This window comes from Orcinus orca, chromosome 4 (assembly GCF_937001465.1).
Source record: "Orcinus orca chromosome 4, mOrcOrc1.1, whole genome shotgun sequence".
In the NCBI taxonomy this organism is placed as follows: domain Eukaryota; kingdom Metazoa; phylum Chordata; class Mammalia; order Artiodactyla; family Delphinidae; genus Orcinus; species Orcinus orca.
In genome coordinates this window covers 124,902,561-124,920,722 of record NC_064562.1, presented here as the reverse complement: position 1 = coordinate 124,920,722, position 18,162 = coordinate 124,902,561, and the positions used below count along the sequence as shown (strand labels likewise).

Sequence of the window (18,162 nt, the reverse complement as noted above, 5' to 3'; positions counted from 1 at the left end):
TACCTGGAGATGTTGTTCCTTGGGTTACGAACACTAAGCACAACTTAATAGCTTTTTCTTTTTGACCTGCTTTTATCAAAAGTATTTATTTATTTAAAAAATAAATAAGGCAATAAACAGAAATGCTGAAAACGAAATATCTGTTTAAGAAGCAGAAAAGGCTGCAAAATGAAGAACATCTCTTCTTAAGTATAATATTTATAGGTCAGATCTATATATTTATGTTTTTAGGATCATTATGTAAAGAACAACTTCTTTCAGACAGTGTATACCACTGCCATATGTCTTATCCCCAAGTTTCTGAGTTTATTGCTGCCGGCATTCTATGTGTGACAAAATAGCCCAGGGCAAATAGTAAAATCTGCTCAGTAAGGTAGGTGCTTGGATGAAATTAGCCAAATAATACATTGAACAACAGATGGCCAACTTGGTACCTTTGCTTTTCAAAGCCAGAGTCAAGGGCTAAACTAGTAACACATATATCCCTGTTCGAATTTTGTTCCTTCTCAGTTTTGCCAATTTTAATAATGACTTTGTGAAATGCTCTGGAAATACAGAGGTAAGCTTGAATTTGAGGGCAGCTCTCAAGGTGCATGTAGTTATGGAGGCCAGAGCTCTGGCAGTAGGTGACGGCAGGGGAAGAGGACCGGGGTCAGGCACCAGGAGACCTGGCATAACTGAGATCACTGAGAGCCTGTGAGTAAGGGGAGGAGTCCACTAAAAACACAGCCTTGCCGTGAAAGACACAAGAAACAAGCCAGCGAGAGCCTGAGCACAGTAGTGCACGAGGCTGAGACCGTCCCCCATGCAGGTCTGTTTCTCTGGTCTCTGTCTACTTAGAAAGGTGCCCCTCACTCTGACTCTACCCCTTTCCTTCTACTTCAAGTTACTAAACACTTTTCTTGACCGACAAAGCATCACACATTAGAAACGTATTCTTGCCCCCTTGAAAATGTTTCTAATGTACCTTGAGACCACCTGGAGGGCACGTCACCCTCTAGAGATTCTGATTTGATACATCAAGGGAAAGGCTCACTTTTACCGGATTCTGGAATGATTCTGACACTGGAGTCTTTACACCACACTTTGAGAGAGACTGACCTAAAGTACTAATGGAATATCCCACTTTCACCTCAGTTATGTATGCCTCCTTTTAGCTAATCTGTGTTATTTCTTCAGTTATTTTAAACTTGTTTATTCAGATCTCTTGATAGAATTACCTGCGCAATTATTTAATACTGTTGGAATATTATCAACTAAGTCAGTTAAGATTTACACTGAATAGTTTTTTTTATAATTAAAAATAATTTTTTTTAAGTTATTTATTTTTGGCTGCGTTGGATCTTCGTTGCTGTGCGCGGGCTCTCTCTAGTTGCGGTGAGCAGGGGTTACTCTTCCCCGCGGCGCGCGGGTCCCTCACTGCGGCGGCCCCTCCCGTTGCGGAGCACGGGTTCTAGGGGCACAGCTTCAGTAGTTGTGGCTCGTGGGCTCTAGAGCGCAGGCTCAGTAGTTGTGGTGCACTGGCCTAGCTGCTCCGTGGCATGTGGGATCTTCCCGGACCAGGGAACGAACCCGTATCCCCTGCATTGGCAGGAAGATTCCTATCCGCTCTGCCACCAGGGAAGCCCTACACTGAATAGTTTTTGGATATTGATTCCAAACATTTTGTTTCTTGTCCATGGTTTTTAGGCCAATTATGCATGTTTAGTAACATTGTTTTTCTACATGCTTCACATGCTTCCTACATGCTTCCTACATGCTTCACATATCAAAATTTTAATTAAGAAAATTAAAAACAAAATGACCCCAATTTTTAAAGGACTAAAGTCAGAAACTCACAAATGTACTGGAGACAAAATGTACCTAATTCAAATTTCTAAAAAAGAACATGTGATTGTTTTAACTGTATTTTTTATAACGTTTACAAATTAACAACAACAAAAAATCCAGAAAGGCCTGATTAATAGCACCTTTTAATAGCCTTTTAATAGCACCAAAGTGCTACTACTTTCTTGAGGTAACCAAAAAGTGAGAGATTATGCTTCCTGTAAATATCCCTTATAAAAATCTTTCCAAACCCAGTATGATAGACGACCACTGCATTAAGAATTGGGGAAACTGAGTTCTGCCTTTTACATAAAATCACCTTATCCCTTTGACTTCAGTTTCCGTGAAATAAAAGTGTTGAAGTAGATATTCTCTGAGATCCCTCACTTAAAAATATATGGTTCTATACAGAATCAAATGTTTGTTGTAAATTCCTCTAAATTTATACCTCTAAAGATTCTCAAACCTTAATACCTGCTTATGATATGTTAATGGAGATTCAAACTGACTTATGGAGAAAACAATTAGTGTCTAGGGTACAGGAGATTGCTCTGTTCTTCATCTAGATCCAATGTTATTTATCTTTTTTTGTACTTTTCTACAACCTCTTACCTGTTCTTCTGTGTGTTCTTATTATCAACATCATCATAATTCTATATATACATGTACATTAATCAGTAAGCTTTTGAGGATAAAGCATGCATCCCATTCACATTCATAGTCCCAATAGCACCTAACCTGGTGCCTTTTACAACACAGGGGTGCTACAAACATCTGGAATACATGCACAAAAACCTGTGATCATGAAACCTGCAACTTAACTCCTTTATTTGGTTTCTCCTTGAATTTCCAGTCAACCTCAGAGTTAGAACTCAAATAGATGGTCAGTATTCTTTCCACTATCCCATACTGATGATGGCTTTAATGATACTTATTAACAACATACATTACTATTCAATGATGAACATAGGCAGGAAAGCAATCACTATTTGTCTCTGAATGGCTGTGCTGATGATGTGACCCCAATTCAGACACTAAACACTTAAAAGGTCATTTTAGGAAGAGGCAAAACATAGAGGATTGAGGGCTGTATTTTGTTTAATCTCCTTAATCTGCTGTTCTTTAGCTTCAAATGAGGCTGGAAGCTAGCACTCAGAATGCTGCTGCTGACCTCAGATAACCCCCCTCCCAGAGCCCAGCAGTGGAGCCTAATAATCTTTGAGATCAAATTAAAGCCCCTAAATCATGGAGTTGAATGTCCACCACCAACTGCGCCTTCAATAACTGCCCAACTCACAAGCTCTCAGGAGCTTTGCTATAGCCAAGCAAACGATAGATTTCACCCGGGCGCACTTCTGAAACAACACACGTGGGATTCCTGAGCCTGCTTCTTTCCGCTGACCACACCTTTCTCTCTACCTCAAATTCAGTGTCAGACTCACCTCATCAACAAAGCCTTTCTAGTCTCTTCCATTTGAACCCATTCACTTGAATCATTCTTTTAACTAAATATTTAGCGCCCCCAATAGTTAAAAATTTGAATAACATTTTATAAAGCATTTACGTTATCACATGTAATTTTTATAACAAGCCCTTGAGCTACGCAGAGTAATTGTTGTCTTCCATTTTACAGATTAGGAAATAGTATCTTAAGAATCACATAGAGGTAATAAGGGGTAGGGGTGGGACTCGAGCTCGAGTCTTCAATGACAGACCTCATCTCTTTAAGGTATATAATATGTGTGTTTGTGTATATGTATATACTTATGTATATATATAAAACATAATTATGGGTTTTTATAGAAATATATATTTATATTATTCATATTATGTATTAATATAGACCATTATATACTGATACATAATAAAGTTAATATATTAACATTAATATGTTATGCTATATACTTTATGTATAATAAAATATATAAATTATATATACAATATATTTTTCTATAAATGTCTATGATTTTTGTTTTATTTATTTATTGTCTTTTTCATTAGTGAGTTCCCTGAATAAATGACTCCCTCACCTTCCCCAAAAAACTTCCCAAACTGTGTAATATAGAAGTTTATTCTTCTTTGTTAATAGAAAATAAGAAGGAAGAAACGAGAATGGTTATTCTGTGCTATTGGAATTCCTAATTATAGTTAAAAAAAAAAAAATCACTTAGCCAGAACTTAGCTACTTGGTATCCTTATCCATCTAAACCTAAGAATCAGAAAGTAAAGAAATAGAGACTTCCCTGGTGGTCCAGTGGTTAAGACTTCTCCTTCCAGTGCAGGGGGTGTGGGTTTGATCCTGGTCAGGGAGCTAAGATCCCACATGCATCAGTGGCCAAAAAAACAACACATAAAACAGAAGCAATATTGTAACAAATTCGATAAAGATTTTAAAAATGGACCACTTAAAAAAAATGTTAAAAACAAAAAGAAAGTAAACAAATCAACAGCCTCTGAGCAGTTAAAAAATAAATGCCTTTTACTCTCAGATGCAACCCTCAGGCCCACTCAGTCTTTCCTTATTTCAGACCTATTTCTGAGGAGCTTGGCCAGTCCACAGCACGAAGATGCAAACACAAGGTGTGGAGGCCTCCGCTCCCATTGTTACCACCCCCATCCGCAGTGCATTCCCCACTAGCAGGAGTGGCTACATGATTTCGATGTTCTTTCTTGCTGAGTCCAGACACAGCCTCAGCCCAGCATTCTAGACCACCAAGGGTTAGTTACTGGTCATCTTTCCCACAACTAGAAGTCTTATCTCAGGGCTCCTCCTGGAGAAAGACGGCATAATCTGAGTGTGAAAATGATAATAACTGCAATGAATAAAAACATTTCAAATATTTTTTACATCCTTGAATTTATAAAGACGCTTTTTTTAAAAGAAGGTCACCTCTGGAGGATACACTAACCCTTTATTCTGAAAACAGATAAATTAAGGGAAAGATTAAATCAAGCATTTAATTTACCTTTCCTATAAAAGATGCTCCTCAGGGAAATCATAGAGCTGATGTGGAAAAGTTATTCAACTAATAAGCAATGATAGAATTAGAATGTCATTACTTCAAACCTCTAACGAAAAAATGCCTCTAAGCAATGACAATTAATAACTTGTCATTACACAAAAGGCTGATTGGAAACACTATAATGGACAGACCAGGCTGGCAACACCTGAACCACTGATGAATCTTGAACATCACAAAAAGAATGGAGACCCAGCCACTACATGCCCTCTGGCGTGGTCACTAGGAAGCATGCGGTACTACCCGCAGTACCACCTATAAAGTACTCTTGCAAAAAATCTGAATCTGATAAGGCTTCTAGGCTAAAACTACCAGTGTATAGGAAAAACAGAATCATGTTAAATGACACCACGGGGATAGAATCTGAAAACTCCAGAATGTGGGAAACTCTAAGGGACAAATGATCTGGGTTCCTCAACAAATGAATGGCAGGAAAAAGTCTCAAACTAAAGAGGCCAGAGCCAGGCTTATGGAAACCAGCAAGAAGCAAGAGACAACAGCAAGAAAGATAGAAAATTGATAAAGAGCCATTCCAAGTATTTAAAAGGCACTTCCCATGGCAGCCATTTGGTGTCAGGGCAAACCTGCATTAAAAACCCAGCTTTGGGCTTCCCTGGTGGCACAGTGGTTAAGAATCCGCCTGCCAATGCAGGGGACACGGGGTCGAGCCCTGGTCCGGGAAGATCCTACATGCCGTGGAGCAACTAAGCCCGTGCACCACAACTACTGAGCCTGAGCTCTAGAGCCTGTAAGCCACAACTACTGAGCCCACGTGCCACAACTACTGAAGCCTGCATGCCTAGAGCCCGTGCTCCACAACAAGAGAAGCCACCACAATGAGAAGCCTGCGCACCGCAACGAAGAGTAGCCCCTGCTCACCGCAACTAGAGAAAGCCCATGTGCAGCAACAGACCTAACGCAGCCAAAAATAATTAATTAATTAATTTTTAAAAAACCCCAGCTTTGCCTCAAATCAGTCCTATTCTTGCCCCAATGACGTGTATCTTTGTAAATGTGACCCTCATCATTGAGAAAATGTCAATAACTAGAAATATGTTAGGAAGTACAGAAATCCATAATTTGCTAAGATTTCTGTAATAAATAACAGAGCTTTGGGTGTTTGAACTGATAATTTAAACTAGATGAAAACAGAATATAAGTGTAGATGAGGATATGGAGAGATTGGAATCCTTGTGCACTGTTGGTGTAAATGTAAACTAGTACAGCCACTGTGGAAAACAGTATAATGGGCCTTCAAAAAATTAAAAGTAAAATTACCGTATGATCCAACAATTCACTTCTGAGTATATGTTCAAAAGAATTAAAAGCAGCATCTCAAAAAGATACTTGCAGACCCATGTTTGTAGCAGCATTATTCCCAATAGCTAAAACATGGAAGCAACCCAAGTGTTTATCAAAGGAGAAACAGATAAGCAAAATGTGATCTACACATGCAGTGGGTTATTATTCAGCCTTAAAAAGAAAAGAAATTCTGACACATGCTACAAAACAGATGTATCTTGAGGACATTATGCTGAGTGAAATAAACCAGTCACAAAAAGAGGAATATTGTATGATTACACTTATATGAGGTCGTTAGAGTAGTAGTCAAAATCACAGAGACAGAAAGGAGAATGGTGGTTGCCAGGGGCTGAGGACAGGCATAAGTGGGGAGTTCTCATTTAATGGCTGTAGAGTTTCAGTTTTACAAGATGATAAGATATATGGAGATTAATGGTGGTGATGGGTGCACAAAAACTGTGAATGTACTTAATGCCACCTAACTGTACACTTAAATATGGCTAAGATGATAAATTTTATGTTATGGGTACTTTACCACAATATTTACATTTTAAGAAAAACTTATGTGAAAATAATATTCATATATCTAGGATGATTCTTTTCTAGACGTATCAAAAAAACCAAGGTTTTACAGTAGAAACCCCAGCAATGATGTAATCAAAGTGAATTAGAGTCCCACCTGGGCAGTTTTAGCTACACTAGTCATTTCCATAAGCAGGTACATTTCTAGGTGGAGACAGTTCTCCTTCAGGAACTCTCAGAATTAAAGAAATTCAGCAATATTTTTCTGCATGAAATGAATGCAAAGTATTTTAAACAGTGTTGATGACAGATGTGCTTCATTTTCCAAAGAAGACGCTTTTGAAATTCTCTTATGAGCTTAAAACTGGAATCTACATTTTAAAGAATCACAGAAGAAAGCAAAATTGTTTGCACCTTTTACAAAAGAACATCTGCGAGCAGTAAAACTATAGTTGCAAATTCTCTAAATGTTGAGCTTGAAATAATGCCATTAACACTGTATACAAAGAAGTTCCCACACTGGCTCTGAGATTCATACACAGTCTGCCTTTGTATCCATGAGTTGCACATCTGCATATTCAACCAACCGTGGATCAAAAATATTCTTTAAAACAATTCCAGAAAGTTTCAAAAAACAAAATTTGAATTTGCCTTGTGCCAGAGACTGTTTACATAGTATTTACAATCATTTACATAGTATTTATATTGTGTTAGGTATGATAAGTAATCTAGAGATGATTTAAAGTATAAGGAAGGACGTTAGGTAATATGCAAATACTACACTATTTTATAAGGGACTAGTGCACCCTCGGATTTTGGTATTGGCCAGAGTCCGAACAAATCCCCGTGGATACTGAGGGACAGCTCTAACAGTATAGGTGTCAGGGCAGCCAGGAGAACACTGTTGCCTAATAAGTTAAATCATGACAACAAAAATGTGAGACCAACTCTGTGTCTCTTTTCAGAGCGCCAGAGGAGGAGTGTGTGTGCGTGTGTGTGTGTGTGTGTGTATGCTTGTGTGTGTGTGACTGAGAGAGAGAGACAAAGAGAGAGACGGAGAGAGAGAGAGATTGATTTTCTGAGTTCCTGAAGTGGAAAAAAATTTTAAAAGAGAAAAAAAATAAGGTTTGGGCCCCATAATCTGTGCAAACTGAAGCTTTTAACCACCAGCAGGCCATGCATAGACAAGAATATGCCAAATGACAGCTTATTCCAAAACAATTAAGGCAAACCTAATATAGGAAACTATAGACAATAGTGAGAGGGTAGCTGGGGAGGCAGCATGGTGTCAGTCTGCCTGAGTTCAAATCTCATGTCTACCCCAGTGTGACCTTGAACAAGCGACTGTGACATCTCTGAACCTCAGCTTTGTAATCTATAAAATGGTACTAATAATCACACTTAATTTGTAGGGTTGCTGTGGAGATTAAATGAGATAATGTAGGAGAAGCCCAGACCAGATCATTCTGCACCCAGTCAACGGTCATGACTATTATTTCTAAGAGCAATACAACCTGTGCCATTTTTCTATTTCCTACACAGCAGCCCATGTGATTCCCAAATCTATTACTTCTAGCCCAGACCTTTTTCCTGAAACCTAGACCACTTAATGAAAAGAAAGAAGAAAAAGACTGAAGCATAAAAGAGTCTAAAAGACTCTGAAAAAGACTTTCCTTAGAGTTAAGCTGCAAAGATCTGCTGCAGAGAAAACTGATTTAAAACACTGGGATTTATTCATAACTATACAAAAGGGAGCAGGCTCGCTGAACACTGTCTGGCCAAGGGCAGGGGCTTACAACATGGAAGAAAGGCAACACGTCTTCAGATATTAAATATCTTTGGAACTTGTTCCTCGTGGTATTATTTAGCAGGGAGAGGGTACCAAAGGGTGTTTTTCTCAGTCTTTTTTTTTTTTCCAACTATGGTTTATTAAATGTCCTCTAGGCACTGGGAGTACAATGGAGAGTTGTATTCTGTGTCCTCATAGGACAAAGGAAGTTGAGGAAGACAGACGATTATGGCAAAACATGATAAGTGCCCTGTGACAGGGGAAATCTGCTATTTTCTGCAAATAGCTACTGAGGCTCTGAGGTCAGGGAAAGTGTTCCTGAAAGAAGTGATATTGGAGCTGTTTCTCAGAGGATGAAGAGTAAGCCACTGCCGAGAATTAGAAAGACTGCTTCCAGGGAGTTCCCTGGTGGCCTCGTGGTTAGGATTCAGGGCTTTCACCGCCATGGCCCAGGTTCAATCCCTGGTTGAGGAACTGAGAGCCGCAAGCCGTGCGGCCAAAAAAAAAAAGAAAGAGCGTTCCAGAACATGCCGAAAGGCTGGAGGAAAGAGCAAGCGTGCCTCCCTGGAGGAAATCAAATCTTTGAGGATGGCTGCAGCCCAGACTTTAATGCAGAAAATGGTGAGAGTGGAAGCTGAGAAATGAACGGGGTACCCCGTGAACCAGTTAGATACAAAGACTGGGTTTTATTATTGGCAATTGAGAATTGACAACTGATTTTAACCCAGGAACGACACGATTGGGTTCTTCGTTTTGAAGGGTTATACTCCCTGCAGCATGGCAAAGGGAGGTGGGGGACACAAATGAAGTGGGCACCAGGGATGGAGAGCTCTGAGAGGGGCCCAAGTGGTTAGATGGTAGGTAGTAGAATTGTCAGGAGCTGGAGACTGATTTCATGGTGTTGGAACGAGAAGGAGGGAGGAAAGGGCAACTCCTAGATTTCTGCCTGTCGAGGTGGAGGTAGAATGCTACTCACCAAAGTAGGGACACTGGAGGGAGAGAAGCTGGGGAGAAGGGAGGGGAAAGTGAGTGGGTCAGTTATTTCCTTTGCTCCTGAAGCACTTGCAAGAAATCCAAGTAGAAATGCTCAGAAGGCAGGTGAACATGTGGGCCTTGAGAAGGAAACTTGTGCTGAGCCTGAATGTGTACATCCGACGTGGCCCCAGCAGGACCCTGATCCTGGAGGAAGCAGACTGCAAGAGAAGGCACCAGAGTGACTACTCTCAGGAAATAGGTCAGAATCATCAGAAAACCAGCCTGATGCTGAAACTGTGGCCCTACTACCTCGACTTGGGCTCATCAATCTGCATCGAACTCCTCTATAACCAGCCAATCCCAATGGACAAGCCGTGGACAAACATGCACTTGTTTAAACTGACACATTACTCTTCCTGGTGGAGCTCTGTGGCTTTGCCTTTGTAAGCCCCACCCTTGCCCTTGGTCTTCATCAGGGCTGCTCCCTTTTGTATATTATGAATAAATCCCCAATGTTTGAAATCACTTTTTTCTGCAGCTTAGCTCTCACTGTGCCTCAGGTTACCGCCCCCCCTTCATTTGTCTATATCTCAAGAAAGAGGTCTGGACTACAAATAATATATTCAGGAGTCAAACAGGCTACACCATAGGAAATAAAATAGAAAAATGCCACAGGTTATACGGCCCTTAGAGATTAACAGTGCACAGAACCGTCCGAGTGGTTCTGAGAAATCACTTGAGAAAAAAATCAACTTGCTTAACTTTATTTAACCCAGTCTGTCTGAATCATCTGACCCTAAAATGTTTCTTCCTTCCAAATAACCCTTACAGAACTAGTGTTTGGAGAACATTTTGATAAATGATAGTTTAGGCATTTTTCATGAGGTAAGTTTGTTGGTCCTATTATTTGTATAAATATATATTTTTTATAACAAAAATAATATCAACCAAGTTACATGATTTTTCTCAGCTATTTCCTCACTGAAGTAGTCTCTCTACTAAATGCCTTGCAAACCAAGGTACTACTACTGTTCACTTTGCCAGAAGAGCTACAGTTGTAAGCCTATTCTTCAGCAGGAATTAACCAGCCTCCAGAAAAGTACATCTTTTTTTTTTTTTTTTTTTGCGATACGCAGGCCTCTCACCGCTGTGGCCTCTCCCATCGCGGAGCACAGGCTCCAGACGCACAGGCTCAGCGGCCATGGCTCACAGGCCCAGCCACTCCGCGGCATGTGGGATCTTCCCGGACTGGGGCACGAACCCGCGTCCCCTGCACCGGCAGGCAGACTCTCAACCACTGCGCCACCAGGGAAGCCCAGAAGTACATCTTTAAATGTGAAGGCTATCAGGTACTTTGAGAACCTGATGGAAGTTAGGTACCATCTCCCTAGACGGACAATTGCATATCTTCATCTAACGTATACAATCAAGGGCTTCACAACCCTAAATCTCAGGTGAAGAATTTCTGCTGTACATGGCACTAAAACAATTTAAACCTATTTGATGATAGCCAAAGTAACAGTGCTCTTGAAATCGAAAGTCCTTTGCACTTGGACCTCATATGAAGCCCATCCTTTGATCAATAACTAAAGCCAGTATCTCCAGTGCCAACTGCCTTCTAGATTCCAGGTTTGCCTGTAGCTCTGCCGCTGGCACCGTCTTTCCAATCAAATTCTATTATTTGCCACATTGTTCTATAGTGCATCATTGTAGATTTTCTCCTGAAATTCATGCTTTCAATATCCTATTTGAACTCCCCATCAAAGAGGCCAAGTAATAGTGAAGGACTCTGAAGAGCTTACCTGTTTATGGTAGAAAGAACACTAAACTGACAGACAGGAATTTTTTCCAGAATCCATCATTTACAAGGTGTGTAATCCTGGAAAAGTCACTCTATTTCTCTAGGCTTCATATTTTTCAATTATGAAATGAGTACAATAATTGAGGACCTTTCTGTCTCACAATGTTGCTGTGACAAACCAATATGATAATGCCCGAGAAAATACTTTGGAAATTATGAGGTTACATATAAATGTAAGAGATAGTGATGATGATATCTCTAACTACTGTGAATGAGACCAATAATTATTTATTCATAGTATTATAGTTGTTGGTTCTAATTTTATTGTGAGTCATCACCACTTGGACAATAAGTTGTATCTGACCTTGAGTCGAAATTTCCCATGTAAGGTAACTGGCAGTATATCAGATGCACTGCCTTTATGTGTGGAATATGGTCACCATCTATTCTATAGTCTTGCTACTTGGTTGTTGTTCTTTAATGCTGTGCTCAAGCCACAGCTGAATTGTTTACCACAACTCTTGCTTTTTAAATTCAAATAAGTGAGTTAAAAAAAATAACTTGCCTCAACAAATGCTTCATCTCTAGGAATTTGTCCTTGCAGTTTCTCATCTCTTGCATTGAAAGTATAGTCATTACACAAGTGAAATTATAGTTTCTATCTAAGTTTTTTAAAGAAATAGATTAAAAGCATTTGTACTATTAGTTACCAGCCTGAGGATATAAGAAATAACAATGTCAATTCCCCCTAGCTTCTAACCTCCCTTTGACAGTCTCACGCCTGTTCTCTGTTCAGTCCCTTCAGCTCTCTTCAGGAGCTAAGTCGAGGGCAGGTACAAACCCATCTATACGCTAATTGTGGGAGGGACTTATAGTCCCTACCATGTCCCACATTATTACCAAATCCTAGTGGCATCCGACAGGTAGAAAGGAGAGAAAACAAACAATTCCATCTTTATTTTGGAAACTCACAAGGCTAGTTGCAGATGAAATTAAATATATTTTAAAGCCCTCTTGAAATAAAATTTTTACATAAAGGCAGATGTTAGTGTAACATAATTTATGTGGTATATAAGCCATATCAAGACAGTCTACCTAAAAAAAAAGATTATATGTGAAGGAATTTGTATGCCTGTTAGCATAACTGACGTCATCTTGGGCCCTTACAGTTTCTCCTGTCCTTCTGCTGACCCTACCCAGGACTGTGCTGTGCAGTGAATCACTTCTCTGTCATCAAGGGCTTTGTAGGTAATAATCATAAGGACCAGGTAGCCTCTATACTCTTTTAGTCCCCAAACAATGATGAAAACCTTCCCTGACATATTCCTGGCACCCATGAGTCTAGTGACCCATTCATAAACATTGTTTCCAAGCACGCACCCCCATACCCCAGGTTAACTATAAAATTGTCCCAGTGGCCCCTCGGCAGTGCAGAGTACAGCTGTGAATGCTTCCAGATTGTTGTCTGCCCAATTCCAATCCCACCCTGTAAGTTACTCTACAATAAATCAATCCACTGATTATACGGAGCTGCCTGCCTCATTTTTTGGTTTTAAGATGCTTCCTCAGTTCAATGGGCACTTTTCGTTCCCTTCGTCCTTCAACAGAATTCAGAGAAGACTGCATTTGAATGTAGAAATTTGGAACTATGACTAGATTCAATTAATCCATTTATTTTACTAATTCTTTATAAATAAATAAATAACCACTGAATATAGGGTGGTTTACATCAATCTGTCCATCCATCCATCTGTCAGATATGGTCCCTGCATGCATGGCATTTATAATCAAGTGGGAGAGAAAATCAAAAAGAAAGCAAAGTGGTACGTAATTCCACGTTTGATGAGTTCAGTGAATATCTATCGAGAGAAAGATAGGAGGTGAAGGGGCCTACTTTGCTCGGAGGACCAGAGAAGGCCTACCTGAGGACATGACAGTTAAGCTCAGAACTGGAGAGAAGTCTAGGCAGAGAGAAGAGTGACTGCAAAATCCCGAAGGTATGAAGGAGCTTGGCATGTCTGAAGAACTCCAGGAAGACTTGTGTTAGAGTCCAGTGAGGGGAGGGGGAAAAGATGCTGGATCAAATTGGTCAAATATTGGTAGGCCTGGCTAAATGTTAAATTTCGATCTAAATGCAAAGGAAAGCTTTTGAAAGATTTTAAGCAGTGGGGGTTAACAGATCAGATTTACTATGTAAAGGCAAGAAGACAAAACAGAAAGATTAATTAAGCAGCTGCTACAATAGGCCAGACAAGATATGCTGGCTGTTTGGACTATGGTGGTGGCAGCTGGGGGGGGGGGGGCGGGGGGGGAGTGGACATTTGAGATGTATTTAGGAGGTAGAATGGAAAGGATTTGGCGGTACATTGGAAATTGAGGGTGAGGCAGTGGGAGAAATCAAGGATGACTCCTAAGTATCTATCTTGAGCAAGTAGGCAGTTGGGGACTATGCCAGACTCTGTTTGAGGTCAAAGATGACTCACCAGGTGCCCAAGGATCACCCTCTGCCTTGGGCTGTACGAGTGGATGCACTACTTTAATTCCACCAGGTGGTACAAATGATGGACTGAGGTTAATTTTAACCATATTCTTCCCAGTGTACTTGTTAGCTATCCAAATTGTCTTCTTTTTCCATGTTGAATAGAAAATACGATCACCAAAACGGGACATCGCAAAAATATTGTGCCTAAAAACAACAGGAAAAACACATAAAGAGTGGCAGAACATATCTTCTGGGCTTATTAAAGTTTCACTTCATTTCAATTTATTGTCTGAATTTTAATCACCTACGTTTTCAATTGTTTCTCATTTAGGGTTAGAAACAGATATTAAGTTTAAATTTTTCTTTATGTAGCCATAATCTGAATTAATAGGATACGATTTTTAGGTCCAGATCCATTCTCATTCTTTTGCCTCTCAGCACATAAGTGTGGTGAAAATAAAATAGGGAAGAAAGCAGGAACAGGATAAGAGTGGACTTCAGGGCTTCCCTGGTGGCGCAGTGGTTGAGTCTGCCTGCCGATGCAGGGGACACGGGTTCGTGCCCCGGTCCGGGAAGATCCCACATGCTGCAGAGGGGCTGGGCCCATGAGCCATGGCCGCTGAGCCTGCACGTCTGGAGCCTGTGCTCCGCAATGGGAGCGGCCACGACAGTGAGAGGCCCGTGTACCGCAAAAAAACAAAAGAGTGGACTTCAGGTTGTATCCGTTTTGCACAACTAATTGCTGCCTCTTGCCGCAAGCTAGAGTCAGTTGCTGGCAAGATAGCAAGTCAAATGAAAGACAGATGCTTCACAAAACATATGACATGGTAATTCCAAAATGAATACCTATAACCAGCATGTGAAAATTTATTATATGCCAAATACTCTGTTAATTATTTTTATTTCTTTACTTAATCTTCACAATAATCCCAAGAAATAGGTCCTATTATTATCCCCACTGTATGGCTCTCAGCATAACTGATGCCATCTTGGGCCCGTACAATTCCTCCTATCCTTCCGCTGACCCTACCCAGGACTGTACTGTGCAGTAGATAACTTCTCCGTTGTCAAGGGCTTTGTAAATAATAGATATTGATTAATAATCATTAGGATTGGCTGGCCTCTATGCTCTCTTAGTCCACATAAAATGATGAAGACCTTCACTGCCATATTTCCAGCACCCACAAGACCTAGGAATAAATCTTGACTGAGGAATGCACTTCCTGTTTCCAAGCACATATCCCCATACCCTAAGTTAACTGTAAAATTGTCTCAGTGGCCCCTTGGGAGTGTGCAGTGCAGCTACAAATGCTCTGGATCACTGTCCACCCAATCCCACCCTCTGAGAAAGTTACCCTATAATATATTGATCCATTGCTTATATGGGGCCACCTGCCTTGTTGTTCAGTCTCAAAATACCATTTCAGTTCAGTGGGCACTTTTTGTTCCCTCCCTACTCCGACACCCACATTAAAGGAAACAGGATGAGAGAAGTTGTGTAACCTGCCCAAGTCACTCACCTAATAAACAGTAAATCTGGGACTTGAGCTCAAGGTTTTGGACTCCAAAATCTGTACTAAACCACTACACCAGTTTAGCTGACAAAAGTAACATTCATTGATCACACAAACTTCAAATGGCAATTGTGTTATTTTATACCAAAAGCAAAACTTACTGTGTGTGATGTTGGCTAAAATGGACGGCACCTCCATCGTAATCACAGGAACAAATACGAGAATTGCTTCTTTCTCTGTGGTACTGAATCCAAAAGAGCCGTTTCTCAAGCACATCCAAGGACACAGCTGTTATTTTCTCTGATGTCTCTAACAGAAGCTTCACTTCCACACCACCGAGATCCGCTCTGTGAAGGCTGCCCGCCACCTCTGAAGACCAAAACATAAACCTGAGGGCAAGCACATCACATAGACACATAATTGAATGTAAGGTCACTGAAATGGCTTACTTCTCTCAGTTTTTCAGTAATCCCCGGATGTCTGCACAGGACGAGTTTGACTATTTTGAATGAAAATTCAATTCAACAAATATTTATTGCCCTGTTATGGCAATTCCGTGTGATTTCAAGTTAGAAGGAGAATTACGCTTCTCTAGCAGGAAACCATGGTAGTCAAGAGTGCTACTGGTAGAGCAAGCCTGCCTCAGTTCAAACCCAGGCAAACGCCCTATTGAAAATGGTGTTTGTGCATTGTAAAAGAGAGTCTTGGTCTCAATCAGGAGGTCTCTTTAAGTCAAAATGTTATGATTCCATGAATTTCAGATTTTGAAATATATTTCAATGTCCCAAACCAGCAGCATTTACCTTTCTACTGGATCAACTGCTATATTTGCAGGATATTTTAAGGCGCTTAAGAGAACACGGGAATTGTTTCCTTTCATATCTGTTACTGTGATGATTCCTTCCTGTTGATTTGACCAAATAAGTTCTTCACTGATCCAATTTATTGCCATTCCTGAAACATTTTTCTCTATCTCGCATATTTTCTGTAAAATCAAATTTTAAAATTGTTATTAATATTTCCCCATTCACAACAAAATTGTTTTTATTGTTATGTATCAAAGTTTATTCTTTTAAGTTCTTGTCATTTTTGTGCATTCCCAAAATTTAAATGATAAACTAGTCATAGATACCGTGCCATTATTCAGATGCAGCAATATTCATCCTCCCATGTGAATATTTCTGGGCATAGTATTTATATCACAGCTTTGAGATGAAAGTTTATTCTATATTTATTGACATTAGGCAATCAGCCATAAAGTATTAATTATTTCAACTATAGTAACAGTGGAATTTCCATGCTACCTTAAGGTTAGTTTATTCAATTCCATTTGCTAACGGAATTTTCCAGGTTCTCACCTGAACCCAATTCCAAGCTTTGCTAAAGTCTGGCAAGATTCCCTTGGAGTTTGTGCATAGGGACATGAAGTAGATTCATTTCTTCTGGTCCCTCTTCCTCCCTTTATAAAGGGACCTTCCAGGTCCCTCCCTTTCTAAAAGTCCTCAGTGCCTTCAGGCTCTGTCCCCAGGATCTGAATAGCAGGGCTTTTCTTTATGCTCTCTCGTGATAAAAACAACTTAACCAAACCTCAGTTATCTCCTAGTTCCAGCATGTGCAGGTAAACCAGTCCTCTAGGTACGCGGAGGGTGAGAGATTGGAGGAAGTCCTGATTCGTACCATGGCAGACTTCCATGTGGTGGAAATATTCCCACAATCACTGATTTTCAACTACCGATGTGAAATCAGCAAACACAGAGTTGGGCAGAAATCAGTCTCAGGAGTCTGTGCTATATCTACATCCCATACAAAGTAATCTAGCCAATCCATTTAATTAATTGCTAATATATTAGTTCACCCTGGTAAATTGTTTGCCTTTTAATGGTTGTCCTTTTTAAACAATGTTTTAACCCAAAGCAGGGACTAATACTAGTGGATTTTAGGCTTCAGGCCAATCCTTTCCTAATGACTTGCCACAAATTCCACAACTATTTAATGTTTTTTTCCTGTTCTCTGACAGGAAACCCTCCAAATTCTTAAACTCAAGATTTTGAAACTAGTCTACAGATGGCTGGAGAGTAATGAGTAGCCATCTTTGTTAAAAGTGAGATTAGTAAGCATTAGAGATGTGATAAAACAGATTAGTGCCTAATTGAAGGCTTTAAGAATAATTGGAGGGAGAAAGTTGTGTTTAAAAAAAAACCCAAAAAACAAACAGCGGGCACTTTGTGTTGGGAATAAATGCTTAAGGTTTCTCTGGCCACCCGCTCTCTGTAATCCATCTCCCAGGAGAGACCATTCCTGCTGGGACTCATTTAAGGGTTCTACTAATTAAGAAGAAAGATAAAAGATCTTTTGTATGTGATTGAAGCAAAATATTTTATATCTATCACCTGCTTTATTATTTTTTTCCAGACTGTGAACACCTTGAGGATAAAAAGAAGAAAGATTTTCTTCCTAAATATTAGGTGCAAAAACCCATGACAGGGCTTCCCTGGTGGCGCAGTGGTTAAGAATCCGCCTGCCAATGCAGAGGACAAGGGTTCAAGCCCTGGTCTGGGAAGTTCCCACATGCCACGGAGCAACGAAGCCCGTGCGCCACAACTACTGAGACTGCGCTCTAGAGCCCGCGAGCTACAACAACTGAGCCCACGCGCCACAACTACGGAAGCCCGCGTGCCTAGAGCCTGTGCTCCGCAACAAGAGAAGCCACCGCAATGAGAAGCCCATGCACCGCAACGAAGAGTAGCCCCCGCTCACTGCAACTAGAGAAAGCACGCACGCAGCAAGGAAGACGCAATGCAGCCAAAAATAAATAAATAAATAAAAAATAAAATTAATTTAAAAAAAAAAAACAAAAAACCATGACAGAGATTTTAAACAGATGAGACAGGGTTTCTCAACCTCAGCACGACTGACATTGGGGGCCTGGT

The 18,162-nt window shown here is 40.3% G+C and overlaps 1 protein-coding gene across 1 annotated transcript in view; it reads right to left on the bottom strand.

Annotated features, from left to right (window-relative positions):
* The window catches only part of EGF (epidermal growth factor), a 94,293-nt gene that overhangs the window by 52,783 nt on the left and 23,348 nt on the right, over nt 1–18,162 (bottom strand). The window contains exons 3-5 of the mRNA XM_004269572.3: nt 16,036–16,217; nt 15,394–15,621; nt 13,720–13,922 (exon numbers count right to left, since the gene is read on the bottom strand). Coding sequence (XP_004269620.1) covers nt 13,720–13,922; nt 15,394–15,621; nt 16,036–16,217 — 613 coding nt within the window. The remainder of the gene's footprint in view (nt 1–13,719; nt 13,923–15,393; nt 15,622–16,035; nt 16,218–18,162) is intronic.